General features: G+C 43.2%; 2 protein-coding genes across 2 annotated transcripts; one reads left to right on the top strand and one right to left on the bottom strand.

Moving 5' to 3' along the window:
- The first annotated feature begins 814 nt into the window (after positions 1 to 814).
- mad2l1bp (MAD2L1 binding protein) lies at positions 815 to 4,414 on the top strand. Its single transcript, XM_035400215.1, has 3 exons — positions 815 to 1,241; positions 1,928 to 2,238; positions 3,493 to 4,414. The coding sequence occupies exons 1-3, from the start codon at positions 818 to 820 to the stop codon at positions 4,012 to 4,014; spliced, it is 1,257 nt and encodes a 418-aa protein (XP_035256106.1). The 5' UTR covers positions 815 to 817; the 3' UTR covers positions 4,015 to 4,414.
- A 125-nt stretch (positions 4,415 to 4,539) lies between these two features.
- Positions 4,540 to 13,491, bottom strand: ephx5 (epoxide hydrolase 5). The gene is made up of 9 exons (XM_035400214.1): positions 13,360 to 13,491; positions 12,361 to 12,577; positions 11,756 to 11,936; positions 10,271 to 10,483; positions 8,580 to 8,709; positions 7,854 to 8,068; positions 7,168 to 7,276; positions 6,162 to 6,287; positions 4,540 to 5,408 (listed from the first exon to the last, which is right to left on the bottom strand). The coding sequence occupies exons 1-9, from the start codon at positions 13,380 to 13,382 to the stop codon at positions 5,207 to 5,209; spliced, it is 1,416 nt and encodes a 471-aa protein (XP_035256105.1). The 5' UTR covers positions 13,383 to 13,491; the 3' UTR covers positions 4,540 to 5,206.
- Positions 13,492 to 15,064: the final 1,573 nt, after the last annotated feature.

Here is a 15,064-nt window from a genome sequence, read left to right as displayed (position 1 = left end):
CCCATGGTCAAGATTCAAACTTGGTATCTTCTGGCTGTGAGGTGACAGTGCTATTCACTGCAGCACCATACCGCCAATAATAATAATAATCATCATAATGACAATAAAAGTATTATTATTAGTAGTAGTATTAGTATATTTGATTTTCTTATATGGTACACAGCACTTTGCACAAAATCAGTTATGTCTATTAAGTAATATTTACCCTCTTATGGACGTATGATGTCAGATGCATGCCATAAAGATTGAATGTCCCATATTCACATACTTTTAACATCAGATGAACTAATGCTTTCATTTTCTGGAACGTTGAATGATAGACGATTACTTTAAAAAGAAGTCCGATTTTAATGAAAAGCCTCTTTGCCTAAACAGATAAAGATACTGCTGTACAACAGCGTACAGTCGTTGACCAGGTCAAGTAGCCTACTTGAACCGCCGGTCTGAAGTTAACAACCAGTGACGAGTGTGCGCGAATAGATTATTATTACCGCAAAACAGTTCTGTGGTTATTACAAACCAAAAAATTCACCATTGTTTGCCTCACTGTTTAAAACCCAGTGTTAAAAAACAATTAAACGTACATAGAGGCCGCTGTAACATTAGCGAACTCTCTGACGTAAATTACAATAGGAAATGACGTAATACACGCGCGCAATTATGTTTAAATAATGTAGTTTTATCCTGCGGTGAAAATAAAATGAATGATTCATAATGATTTTTCAATTATGTCTGAAAAGAGTTAATTCTGTTTTAAAAGTGAAAAGCCATTGATCATCGTAAAATAGGTTTTGGCTTCCGGCTCTGATGGTTTCCCATGATGCAGTTCAAACAGGAGGAAAATTCAAACAGCTCTGGCGGATCTGGGGAGATGGCGGAGGACAGGGTTAGGGAATTAGCCCCGGTAGGGGAAGATGGAAAAGACAAACAAGAAATCGATCGTAGGAGGGTTTCACACGAAGGTGGAGACTTTCGAGAAGACATTTCTGCTAATTTATATCGCGACGATTCGGAGGAGACAGAGGGCAAGCCCAGAGGTGTACACGGCAACCCCACCGTTTGTAAAAGCTCTGAAATTCCATCGGAAGTCGTGTCCCAGGAAAGTACCTGGACGAAAGATGAGATAAGGACACACAAAGATTTCACCACAGGTGATTGTCATTCAATAGGAGATTCACAGGATGGAGAAGAAAACAAGGAGAATTGCTGTATTGCCGTCGTTCCTGCTCTAGCAGTGACAGGTATGTTCTATAACCGCGATTTTGAGAAATGCAAATTAAAATGATAACGAGGTTATAACAGTCAGAAACCTTGTTTGCTTAGTCATCTTTTTAAATTAATGAAGAGATTACAGTTGTTAATATAATAAACATTTCGACTATACGTTACCATTCGCAGCAGTTTAGAAATGCTAATTTAAATAGATGTTTTAAAGTAGACGTATTATCAGTGAACTGGGTTCAAGATTGCTTGCGAAAACCACCTACTGATTTTGGTGTCCAGCGTAGTATTTAACTCGTGTTACAGACATACTCTTTCTTTAACGATAGTTAATTGGTGTTCATTTTAACTTGACAACCACTAATCCAGTTTGGTGGGCTGACAGTGTTATGTGTCACACCTAACAAAATGTAGTTGAAAAGCGTAAACGCATCTTGAATTGTCATGGTCTGCTTTTATGAAGACAAGTGAGAAGATTTTCAAGGCACTGCTGACCTGATCGCGCAGGTTTGCATAATGGGTGGCTGTCATGTTTTTTTTTTGTTTATGTACCTGTAAAAACTCGGTGAGCCTGTCAAATCCTGGGTACGCGGTTTTATTTAATCAATTAAATTCAGTGTACAATTATAGCGAACCTCCTTTGTGTATGTGAAATTTAAAACGATCCCCACCAAAAGACCGTTTCTGTGTTCTTGTACCTGTGCAGACTCCTCTGTGTCGTCAGAGAAGGAAGAGTACTTGAAACACTTGGACCCCTCGTCGGAACTCGTGGCCAGCCTGAGAAACGCCGCAAACGCTGCGGCGTCCCAGGTAGCAAAGAGCGAAGACGGGGAATCTGCGCACCAAGCACAAGAAGACGGGTGTGTGGCCGTGGTTTTTCCCGGTAGCGTCACGCAGGACACCTGCTGCAAATTTGTCTGCGAGATCCTCAAGTGCGTTCTCTACCTGCGACAGCAGCTACCCATGACCTATGATCAGCTTGTGGGCTTCCAGAAGAAGCAGCAAGCGGCCAGTCGGGTGAGGTTTGTAGGAATGAGTGTGTCTAGGAAGGATAGCATACATACTTGAATAATCGATTATTTATGTGCTAGTGATTGCAGATCTCTTTCCAATTAGACATTACACAGAAAAATCCAAAGATTCATACCATACAGTGGGGTTCAGCTGTTTTAAGTGATTGTAGGAAATCGTAAAATGCTCAAATATGAATGTAAATACGCATGATACAAATCCTTGGTTGTTCTGTGATGTTTCTCACAAGTTTTGTCCACACTTGGCATTGAAGTGGACCAGTTGCTTACAGAATCAGGCTACTCGGTACTACAGGAGAGCTATTGCTGACAAACAGAGGGATCTCTCTAACTGATTACAGCTTGCATTATTTTTGGAGGAGCTAAGGGGATGTTTGCACAGCTATAGGGCCCATTGTGCACTAGTGGCAAGCCCTTTTACCTGCTGATCCACTTGAGAGCTCTGATTTGAGTGTTTATGCATCTTTTCTGAGGGCTTGTAATGACCGTAATCTCTATGCTGTCAGAAACAGTATTTTAGTTCTTGATAAATATTCAGAATTTGCAGTACTGCTGTAGTAATGTGGTATGGGAATGTCGTTAGCTAGGTCTGGCACTATCGCTTGTATATCAGGTGGCTGTGCTTATGCATCTCCTACATTGTACGTTTCTCTGGGTAAGAGCATCTGATAACTGAATATAATGTTTCAGCTGTAATGTGGTAGGGGTGTGAACCTCAGGCTTCACCACAATAAGATGCTATTTTAATTCTTGAAGCAAACGGTTTGATATTTTGCAATATCACAATATTATGCTACGATACGATGCAATATAGCAATATAGGAACAATCAATATAGTATGATCCAGCTAGCACAATCCTGTTGCAATGTACACGTACAATAAAAATGAGGTTGAGTTAGGGCATGAACTTACTGTTGTCATGTTTAACAGACGGAACAATGGCACTAGAGCGAGTGGTGAGGTTGAGTCAAAAATGTAAACAGTGATGTTGGCAGTGTTGCTAGAGAGCAAACTGCCGTAAGGTTGTGGACATTTAAATAAATATTTATCTATGATTTGAGCGATTAGTTTTTGCGTATTGTATTATCTGGATTGGATCGCTGGCCTTTGAACCGTTACATCGATGCTGATCAATGAATCGTTACACCCCTATAACACAGGTGTAAGGTCAGGTGGTATTTGTGCGTAATGGTCTCTTATTCTCCCCCCCCCCCCCCCCCCCCCCTTACCTGGCCAAAGAGTGAGGATGTGGTTGGCTGGAGGCCGGCGAAGCCCAGCGGCTGGGACTCGCGGAAGTGCCAGCGGACCCTGCAGGACCTGGAGGAGGTGCTGCAGCAGCTGGAGGTGCTGTTCTCCCTGAGCCGGGTCCCCCGGGTCCTCCTCCTGCTGGGTGGCACCACCGTGATGCCCAAGGAGTCGTACGAGGTGAACATGGAGGCCCTGGCGGCGGGCGCGGCCGACCGCAGCCTCCGCGCGAGCGCCTGCCTGCGCCGGCTCTTCCACGACCTCTTCCTGGCCGACATCCTGTCGGACGCTCGGCCCGTGCGCCTCATGGCCACCAGCGTCCTGGCCCTGGCGCACCGGGACTGCGGCGTGGGCTGGTTCCGGCCCAGGCTGGACTACCGCGTTCCCGCGCGGCCCAAGAGGCGCGTCATCGCCCTCTCCTGCGACCCCTCCGTCCCCGGGCCGCCGCGACCGCATGACGGGGACGACTACGTGTGGTTCCAGGCCCCCGTCACCATCAAAGGCTTCTGCAAATGACACACGCGACCGCGGAAAGGCAACAAGGCGCAGCCTCGGGGCTGAAGGTTAGGGAGGAAAACGGAACATGGAACTTGCAGGCTCCGCCGTTTTGGCTCCAGTCTTTCGAAAAGCCAAAGAGCCTATTGGTGCTGTACTTCACAGGAGATGAATGTAAATTGTGCGAATGGCTAGCCTGCTTCTGTGATTTTAATGCCTTTGCTTAGAGGTCTGATTTTAGCAGCATTTAGAAATGTTTGGGCATCATGTATGTGGTGTGAGTATTGTTTGGACAGCTTTTAATCCTCAAGAGGACTTTTCAATACTTGATGAACTAGTGATGATGAACACATCACCAAGCACTCTATATATTTTGTCTCTAACCCCCAGTCAATCATCAATTAAAGTATTTTTGAAATAGGATGTCGTGCATTATTTTGGTTTAAATATAGCTTCATTTCTTGCTCAACACAGAACTTCCACTGAAACTGTGTGGTGCTTTTGCAGTATTGGGGTAAGTACATAAATGCACAGGCTTTTAAAGTTTTTAAAAAAATCTTGTTTAATATTCAAGCTCTAAAAATATATTTTAATTAAGCTAATGCAGCAGTATCTTGTCACATTGTACAGAATACAGATACACTTCTTCTTTGTGCTGAAGTATTGGAAATAAAGATGCAACTCATGACTGATTGACGGAGACTCTAAAGCAGATCTCCAAAACATGAGGGATATGCAACAATTTCAGGCTTAATTTGCAAAGTGTTTATAACGAAATGCTTTACTGGCACTCAGCAGACCCTAATACAAAGTAATTCATTTGGAAAAACAGAAAAACATCATTTTAATCAGGAGGCACTGTAGGCCTGTTCATAACCAACTGAGAGGCACAGTAGACCTGTTCAAAACTAACAGAGGCACAGTAGGCATGTTCATAACCAATCAGGAGGCACATTAGTCATGTTTATAACCAATCAGGAGACACAATAAGCAAGTTTCTAACCAATCAGGAGGCACAGTTGGCACATTCATAACCAACCAGGAAGCACAGTAAGCATGTTCACAACCAGTAAGTGCAGAGCAGGTGATCAAACCAATGATTAACATTGTGATACATTGCTATACTATTGTTATAAGTGCAAATCCATCATTAAATCATTAAATGCCAGTGAAATTGCATTCTTCACTCCAGTGGGAGAAAATGCTAATGAGGCTAAATGTTCTCCACTTTCTTGACAAACTGCTTGAAGTCGTCGGCGAGTAGCTGAGGCTCCTCAAAGGCAGCAAAGTGACCCCCTCGGGGCATGTAGGAATAGGACCGGATGTTTTTGTACTTCCGACGGGCCCAGGGCCGGGGGCAGTGGAGCAGGTCGCAGGGAAATGCCGCCAGTCCCACTGGAACATACACGGCCATCCTGAGGAGGTACAAAAACACAGCTGGGTGTGGCCCACGGCAGTATCGCAGTGCTGGGCAACTCGACCGTAGTTTAGACAGGAAAACACTGTTCTATACTGAATTAAATCCTTTTGTTTAATCCAGCAGTTTTTTCAACCTGTGGCCCAAATTAGACTAATTGCTAAATTACAGCCCATTTATGGTCCTTTTAATGGGGAGAGGGGAAATCTTCATAGTTGACTCTTTGAATTTAAAGACTTTAACCACTGTTGGTAAATATATGAACTGTTTGAGTAAAGTGGCCAATACCTTATTCACTGGTTCACTCAAAGATTAGATCAGTCAACATTTCATATAGAAATACAAGAACAGTCTTCAACAATCATTCATCAAATGAAAGTTCAAATGAAAACCCACAGGGCGGAAGATCTCCAGGAATAGGGTTGGGCAGCCCTGGTGTAAATGTTATGGTTATTTAACTAATTAAGGTCAGAAGTTGGTGTGAAAACCAGAAAAGATACGGCCCTCATTGCCCACCGCTGTACCAAGGCCAGGGGCATCATAATGGCGGGACGATTCTAAGGGCCCAGACTGACAGGTGCCTAAAGAAAATATTACAACACAGGATTTTCTGGGGTGGTGGGGACCACTGCGAGATCTTTTCATGGGGCCCAAAATCCCTGGTGGTGCCCCTGACCATTGCATCTGCCCCAGCGAACTAGCCCATGCTAAAGACCTCTTCTTGAAGCCAAGTGTGCTGGTCAGACAGTACCTTCCGTCCACTCTACTGTTCGGGTTTTCTCTCAGGTTCTCTTTGTAGAAGCGCATCGAAGAGACGATAGATCCGGTGGTCCAGTACAGCATGACATTCGTCAGGAGATCATCCAGAGAATACTTTCTAAAACACAAGTTTTTTTTTTTACATCAATAAACAGTGTGAAGCAGTGTAGCTGTCCACATACTGCAGAACACCTTCGAGGCACAGATGCCTTTGAAATAAAGAAATATTTAATGTTTAATTCCTCAAGCAGACAGGAAGGCACATGAATGTTTGCTGCTGATTTTAAATCCTTTACTTTTGCACCTTGCATTCATTGTTTTAGCTATGAAAGCAACATAACATTAATATTCTATATTTTGAAGACGTGTGTAGACAGTGAGTTTTTCAGATCGGTCCTTCATTCATTGATGACCTATTGCTTCACACACCGGCAGCATTTAATTGTGACTGAGTGCAAAAGTCTTTTCCTGCATATCATTAAGCAGAAATGAATACTAAAGTGTGTCCCACTATGACAGACACACTTGCCATATGAAGCTGAAGTTCACCAAATCAGTCTCATGAATGACTCATTGTGAAGTGGTTTCTGAGACCCTAAGTCATATTCCAAATGGTTCAAACAGACAATGTTGAACAAACCCTGGGCTACAGTGCCGTGAAAAAGTATTTTCTTCCTTCCTGATTTCCCCTATTATTGCATATTTGCCACACTGAATGGTTTCAGATCTTTAAACTAAAATGTAACATTAGACAAAGTGAAACTGAGTAAACACAAAGCACACTTAAAAATCAAACACCCATATCACCCATCACACCTTATACCAGGGGTCTCAATATCCAGTCCTGGAGGGCCACATTCCGCTGGTTTTTGCTTTCCTTTCAATCAGGAGCCAATTCTGGCCTTGGACATTGCCACGGAAACTGCCACAGTGTGCAGACCCGTTAGCAAATCAAGGACTTAAATTAAGCACTTGAGTTTAAGACCCCTGTCTTTTACCTCTCCAGTCCCCCATCCTCCAGGCTCCTGTTCTGGAAGTCAGTCCAGGTGGAGAACTTCTCCAGGAGGTAGGCCGCCAGGCCCACAGGGGAGTCATTCAGTCCACAGCCTGTGGAGGGCAGTAGAGTCAAAGTCAGAGCAGCTGGGACACCGAAGCACAGCTCACTGGTTAAGTGGTAATTTTCACACACCAGTGTCAACACATATGTATGTACCCTACACACAGTACAAGCTGCTATCCACATTCATGTTTATCCTGGATCATTTGGGATGACAAAACTACAAAATCAACACAAGAACTGTTTGCCCTGAAAGCCACGCTTTGGGATTCTTTCCAACACATCACCACTGATCAGACAACCTGCCCTTTGAGTACATATGGCGCTCGTGGAAGCCTGCAGGTGATGTACAAAAATGGAAATGCAACAGTATCCCAGAAGTGAAGGTGCTGGTGGTTCAACACCCTATGAAGTGACTATGTTGGCATGTCCATTTTTTGGTTCAGCACCCATATTCAGCACCCACAGCCATGCATCGTCAGGCCTGGGACAAAATATATTTGGAGGGCTCCCCCCCCGCAATATATATTGTAGCAAATAAAAAACAGTTACACCCCGCATCCTGGGCCAACCCTCAGACCCGGGCCAAAGTTCCCCCCCACCCCCCACGGGCCCTGCTACCCTCACCTGCAGTGTCTGGCTTGGTACCCTGGATGTGCATGTAGCCAGACTCCCTCAGAATCTCGTACACGTTCTTCTCCATGTAGGGGAAGAGCCGCCTGACGTCCTCCCGGGTAAACCCCACCAGGAAGGGCAGGTAGGGTCCAATGATCAGAGACAGCAGCATGCCAAGCCCTCCCTGGGTCACCGCAAACATGTTCAGGTGCAGGCCCCTCACGCACCTGCAGGGGGCAGCAGAGATGAGCCTTATTTGTATTCGTGAGGAGAACTATAGATCTGCACCAGGTCAGTGTTAGGAAGGCTATAGCACTGGTTCAGTGTGAGAGGGACCCTCAGTTACAAACATGCATTGATTTTTTCCCCCCACCACAATATAAACTGAGCTATCACAGATGAAGTTGTGGAACAAGTATGTTGAATTGAAACACGTACCCTTAACTTATTTTAACAGCAGCACATTTTAAAAAAACTGTTGCTAGTTCTGTAAAGTCGATGGTCTTGATATGATTTGAGAACAGGAATTTAATAATTCAGATACATCTAATTTCACACACAAAATCACATCTGAATATTAATTAATTAATTACAATACTGGGCAAGGAAAGGCTGTGTACTTGTGGTTTTCATTAATTAAAACCACAAGTACACAGCCCTTCCTTTTCCTGTATTGTACTTTGGTTCATTAGAGGGTGAGGAAATGTATTATCTGTGGGAAAAGTGTTAGAGACCCACTCTGGTTTCATCTGGGCCATATTGGTAGTTATGAGAGCGCCCCAGTCGCCGCCCTGCAGGTAGAACTCGGAATAGCCCAGCCGTTCCATCAGTTTGTGAAAGATGCGCGCACAAGCCAAAGAGTTAAATCCTTAAAGAGAGAAACCCCAGGAGAACAAACAAAGATTGCGGGTTAATAAATGACTGCTCCAAACAAGAGATTGAGGAACAGCGATAAATACTAAATAGTATCAAATTATTTTTTTCTAGTTTTCTGTCATTACAGTGTCTTCTTGGCTGTCCTGTTCTCTTTCGCTATGCTTCATATGCTTTGGTAAACCAATGTTTCATTTTAGATGAACCATCTCAGAAAAGACTGCAGAAAACATTGATGAAACACAGGAAATAATGCAATTACATGCCCAACATTAGCACAGGAACAGGCTACTATTGACAGCATTCTGGTGATCCAAATACATATAGTTTCAGCAGAATGCTGCTGGCAATAATCCGGTCCCTGGCGAGTCCAACACATGCTTAAGACTAAGAGGTGCTTTTTTCTGGGTCTTTTTAAATTTCTCTTATTTGCATATGAAACTGTAAGGCACTGGATTGCATTTTAAATCTGTTTCACGTCCAACTACACAAAGTATAACATAACAAACCAGGCCTGTGTTCACTTAATTTGTGAGTATGAATTAGATTTATTGCCCTTGCTTCATATTTGCTTTTTACCTCTTATACCATTGTAAGAATCTCAAACACTGGCAAATCAACCATACCTGCTGCCTGGGTAGTTTCAGCCAACTTACAAGAACAATGAAGGCTATAAGTATAATTGAGGACTAGCTGCCACTGAGAGGCATAGTTCTCAATTATAGAAGAGCAACTGGGAGTGGGTGATCAACAACCATTCAAAACAAGGAGACTCAATTACAGTAGGACAACAGACTGTTTCCAGGCTAGGCCTCTTGAAACTGGAACATCGGACACTACTGATAGACAGACTGATTGATTTAGGGAGGCCAGGCTTCGTTAAATCAAATCACGTTGTTTTGAATGCTTCCCGCCTTAGAAAGTAAAGTTTGGAGACAGGGTATTTAAAGCCATTCAGTCCTGATAACGGGATTCAGATTATCCCCGCTGAATCCACACCGCGTTTCCCGTATCTCTGTCATTCCTGCAAAAACAAACGTCATTTTTAATCAAGTTTGACGTTTTTTCCTACACGACACCAAATTTAATCTCTGAATATAGATTAGATTAGAACAGGAGAGCAAGAATTTTGGAATTTGGCCGCAGTGAATTTGGCTGAGACATGCAGACTTAAACAACAGAAATGAAAAGCACCATTATCGTCAGAAAACAATCACATCAGTTTGTGTTGTCGCTGACGAGGAAAAAATAACAGAAAATAAAGGACAAAAAACAAAAGAATGCATACACACAATCACAAGAACAGGCCATCTTGGCTGACTGTTTACCCACAGACAAGACACCATTCAACACTGCGTCAGCCCTGAATTTCAGTACCACCGGAGAGTCCTTCTATCCCTACCGCATGACTCTGACCCTGCCGCATGACTCTGACTCTGCTGCATGACCCTGCCGCAGGACTCTGACTCTGCTGCATGACCCTGCCGCATGACTCTGACCCTACCGCATGACTCTGATCCTGCTGCATGACTCTCACCCTGCCGCATGACTCTTACCCTGTTTGTGTGGAGCTTCTGAAAAGCCATAACCTGGGATGGAGGGACAGATCACATCAAAAACCAGGCCATCTGGGTCTTCAGTCAGCAGGGGAAGGATTTTGTAGAACTCAAAGAAGGACCCCGGCCAACCGTGGACCAGCATCAAGGGGCGGGCGGCCTGCCCTCTGGGAAGGTGGGGGGGTCGCACATGGACGAAGTGCACATCCAGTCCTGGGGATTCGCAAAACACAACAGGAGAACAAAAAATGAAAAGCAGACACGGGCTGCTTTAGATCCCACAGGGATTTATTGCAGTGACTGTTTTTAATAACAGCTAAAAAGACTGTTCATATATCTATATATCAAATATATTATGTTTTACTCATGCAAAAAACATGCTAAAATGTAAAATATAAGATTTGATGAACTCGTATTGTTTAAAAAAAAAAAGATTAATATCTTGGAGCATTAACTTTACTTATTTTACGAAGTACATGTCCTCCCTTTTTTCAGACAACAAATTTCTTGAGACAATGAATTTCTTGAATCAACTGATGACTCGTTTTCCATTGGCATTCTTTTGGTTTGGCATGTGGTCCATCATCATGTCCATCCACACCTTTATAATGGGCAATCTCTCTTTGGCCTGCTTCATCAGGAGATTAAGTGCTTAGTCTGCTTCTTTTCCTCACTGTCTGAGGCTGCCCAGAATGCACAGGGGCCTAAGACATTGTCAAAGTTTGGCATATGGTCCATCAGCATGTCCATCCACACATTTTTAATAATCTTCCTTTGGTTTCCTTTCTTCACTGTCTGAGGCTTCCCAGCATGCACAGGGGCCAAATTCATCTTGAACTAAAGCAGATCCACTGTGCATGGGGCAGGGACTCCTGCTGGATGTTCCTGTCTTCACGGTACTCAAACCAACTGTTCACCACAGCAAGATCAATGGCATGGGATATCACTGGAAGAGGGCATTTCATGGACTTGATGTTGTTTCTGTGCAGACTGATCAGCTGGCCAAGCCTGTACACACCATCCAGTACCTTTGCATTCAAGGTAAATTTAACATTCCCATTGCTAAGTGTTAGCCTATAAGGGCTTCAGTCTCATAGACTAATAGGTGTTTATACACCCTAACAGTGCTATGCTTGCCATACATGTGAGTCATAGTCATTTTAATTATTTTATTTACTTTTATTTTAATTGTTTTATTTTATTTTAAATTCAAACATTTTTCAACACCAAACTTACACAGGGCTGAACAATTCTACTGACACACCCCAAATTGTGCTGCCCAACCAATGTTGACACAAATGGGCTTACTGCAGGTCATTTGAAACTACCGATCCTGGCACAGGCAAAATAAATTCTGTTTTCTTGAGACAAAACAAGCAATTCCACTTGCACCCAGGCCCGTATGCACTTGCGATGTCACCAAAATAGAACCTTCAGTGTCGCAGACCATGACATTATTTCCAGAATTACACTGAAAGTGCTCACCTTCAATTTTAGTTTTGAAATGTGGATATTTGTTGAGGACTTTGACCTGCTCTCTCCAGTCAAACTGGTCCCTCCAATAGGAGACCACTCTCTTGAGGTAGGCGGAGTTGAAACCATAGTGAAAGCACCCGTCTTCCAGAGGGTCAGTGAACCTGGTCTGGTCGATGCGTCTGTAAAGGTCCTAAGAGCAAGAAAACAAACAGTGTGTTTCGCAAGGGCTGACCGATTTGTTCAATCTATAAAAAAGTCCTGCAATAACAACTCCACTGTTATTGCACACATTCCTACAATTGACTAATAAAGCAACAATGCATGATTGCAAAAAACTATGCAACAATAAGGTGTTGTGAAATAGGAAATGGAAGGACTGGCATCTATCCCTTTATCCTGCTCTTCAAAACTCCTTTTTGGCACATTGAGCACACTAAAGAAAGCTTCTCCCAAAATGTTTCTTCATATCATTGCCCTCGTATATTCATGTAATAGAGCAATAGTTTATAGTGTTCTCGTGAATGGTGTCCATTTTTCCACTTCCTTCTCTTGAAAACTGCTCCATGCAGGTAGCACTGAGAAAAAAATCCATTAAGCAGCCAAACCATCTTTACCTGAATTTCCTCATCTGACGTTTTGACCAAAAAGGGATAAATATTTTCATCCTCAGATTGTGGCTTCTCCCCCGGCCCCCACCAGCCGTCACCCAGAGGGATGGTTCTGGCCTTCCTCCCACGAAGCAGGTAAAACATCAGCAGGCCACCCACAGCCACCCCACCCGACACCACCAGGACCCGAAGCTGAGGAGGGTCCATGCTGGAGAGGGCGTGCCTGTGAAATACAGGCACGCACGAGCACATACACACACATGGTTTCACTGTCAGTTGGTGGCACGATAGTGAAGCTACTTGTAGGCCACAATTAACACTTCAGTACCCCAGTTATTCAGGTCATTTTAAAATTAATTAAAAATGTGATTGTAACATTTCTCACTATTCTCATATTTTTCCTCAGTATTTCTTGTTTCTCATTTGCGTATTATTTAAATCAAAATTTCACACAAAGCTGATGCTAATTGAAATTAAGCCTGTGTTCTAACGAGTTGCCAGTTGGATTCTGGTGTGTCTAACTGGACTGCCGACTAACTGAACTGAATTGACACTGTCAATACTTCCATGCTACCTACCGTCACAATGGCTCCTAAACTTGTAGGGAAGCTTATATCGCATTGAACCGTCGCCACCTTAACTTGGCCAGGACAAGCTAATAATTGTGAGTAAAAAATGCGACACAATGCGCAACACATTTGATTTCATTTTTAAGTTAAAGTTTGGTTTCAGCAAAATGTTCGACGGGTACAAGTGAAAGTTAAAGTAAACTACTGGGGTTTACTTCAGATAGTGTTTTTAAGGCATACCTTCTTAACTTATTTTTTTAATGCGTGCGTAATTCGACCCTTGCCACCTCAACCATTAAAATCGCATTCTGTCGGTTCGCCAGCTACCTATAAGGACAAAGTCCAGCTCTATATAATGTGTTTATTTGCATCTGCGCTGTTCATTACATCGTTCAAACTACATATTTACGTTTGGAAACGATTTAATTTTACTCACTGCAAAGCTTCCAATGTCTGCATAGCCGATACGTGACTAAAGTTGTATCCGCGATCTCTGCTTGAGAAGTACCAATGAACTACCACCGCCTTCCATGCACCAGGAGGTAAAATGTGATTCGGCACTGCCGACATGTGGTGAACTCGGACATACTCCGACTTTTATTTCTGTACTTTCCTGTTGCATTGCAACAACTGTTCCTACAGACACCTAGCCTGCTTGAGAAATCTGGAATGAGTCAAGACTTGAATTAAGGCTATTGCTGATGAAGACTGTGGCCCATTTAAATGAAAGATCATGCTTATGTTGTGAAGTACAGTACAGGCCAAAAGTATTGAGCCATCTATGGTTTTTTTATTTTTTAAAGACCTTTAGGTAGGGAATAAATCAGTTAATTTATGTGTATTTATTGAAAAACAAACCAAAGTACAAACATTGGTGGTTTTTTCTATTTCTACCTATAATAACACAAAAAGATGAGTTTTACTTAAAAATAATGTTAGACATGACTTTCCTAAAAATAATACAATTTAATTAAAATGAAACAAATGATTGGAAGTTTATCCAATCATTTTGGTTACAGTATATTGACTGAAATCCTACCTACCTTTTTTTTTTTTTGACCAGAGGTAGCCTAATACCATTGGCCTATAGTGTAGGTAAAATACATTACATTACATTACAGGCATTTGGCAGACGCTCTTATCCAGAGCGACGTACAACAAAGTGTATAACCATAACCAGGAACAAGTATGTCGAAAACCCTAGAGAGAAGTACCGTTCCAAGTGCAGGGAACAACCGCATAGTTCAACTTGGACCCTGAAGGTTAAACTGATTAACACTAACACAAACGAGAACAGCAACAACGCAGTCTATGCAAAAATGCAAGCAGTAGTTAAGACAATTGCATTAACTAAGTCACCTACGAAACAGCTACCTAGTTACGACCCTAAGCTTACAAGTCAATTACGAGATTACAGGGAGGTAGGGAGGGATGGGGGGAGGTGCAGCCTGAAGAGGTGAGTCTTCAGTCGTCGCTTGAAGTGGGTCAGTGTCTCAGCTGTTCTGACCTCCACAGGGAGGTCATTCCACCATCGTGCGGCCAGAACAGACAGGAGACATGTTCGGGAAGGGCAGGTGTGAAGAGGGGGAGGTGCCAGGCGTCCTGAGGTAGCGGAACGAAGGGGTCTGGCTGGCATGTAGGGTTTGAAGATCTTGTGGAGGTATGCTGGGGCTGATCCCTTGATTGCCTGGTATGCTAGGACCAATGTTTTAAATTTGATGCGAGCTATAACAGGCAGCCAGTGGAGGGTAGTAAGCAGGGGAGTGACGTGGGAGTGTCTGGGGAGGTTGAAGACCAGACGAGCTGCCACGAAAGTTGCAAGAAATATGGCAAAGAAGAAGGAGTTGAGCTTAAATGTGCGGAGCCAAGTAAACATATTGTGGCAAAGCCATTCCCAGTGAGAAATTGCAAAGAAGTTTATGATTCCTAGGTGCAGTGCTCAGTACACACTCGGAAGGGTCCACTTGATGGACAGTAATGTTAACAGGAGAAGACCAGAAAGAAGAAGGATAACATCAGAGGCAGAAGACAAATATGTTGTGGTGTCTAGCAAAAGAAACAACTGTAAAACTGCATCACAACTACAGGGAGAACTCTATGTAACTAGAGAGAAACTAGTTTCCCTGACTACAGTGAAATGG

This window comes from Anguilla anguilla, chromosome 18 (genome assembly GCF_013347855.1).
Source record: "Anguilla anguilla isolate fAngAng1 chromosome 18, fAngAng1.pri, whole genome shotgun sequence".
NCBI lineage: Eukaryota > Metazoa > Chordata > Actinopteri > Anguilliformes > Anguillidae > Anguilla > Anguilla anguilla.
Note: the sequence above shows the minus strand (reverse complement) of the source record. Positions and strands in the feature narration are given on the sequence as shown.

Bases quoted from the DNA above. Each gene is read 5' to 3' on its own strand.
- ephx5 (XM_035400214.1), bottom strand. From the start codon at position 13,382: ATGCAGACATTGGAAGCTTTGCA. The intron at 8,710-10,270 runs GTAAGAGTCATG...TCTCTCTTTAAG, and splicing joins AGAAGCTCCACACAAACAGG to GATTTAACTCTTTGGCTTGT. The intron at 6,288-7,167 runs GTAAAAGACAGG...CTTGTGTTTTAG, and splicing joins GAGGATGGGGGACTGGAGAG to AAAGTATTCTCTGGATGATC.
- mad2l1bp (XM_035400215.1), top strand. From the start codon at position 818: ATGATGCAGTTCAAACAGGAGGAAAATTCAAACAGCTCTGGCGGATCT. The intron at 1,242-1,927 runs GTATGTTCTATA...GTACCTGTGCAG, and splicing joins TCCTGCTCTAGCAGTGACAG to ACTCCTCTGTGTCGTCAGAG. The intron at 2,239-3,492 runs GTGAGGTTTGTA...ACCTGGCCAAAG, and splicing joins AGCAGCAAGCGGCCAGTCGG to AGTGAGGATGTGGTTGGCTG.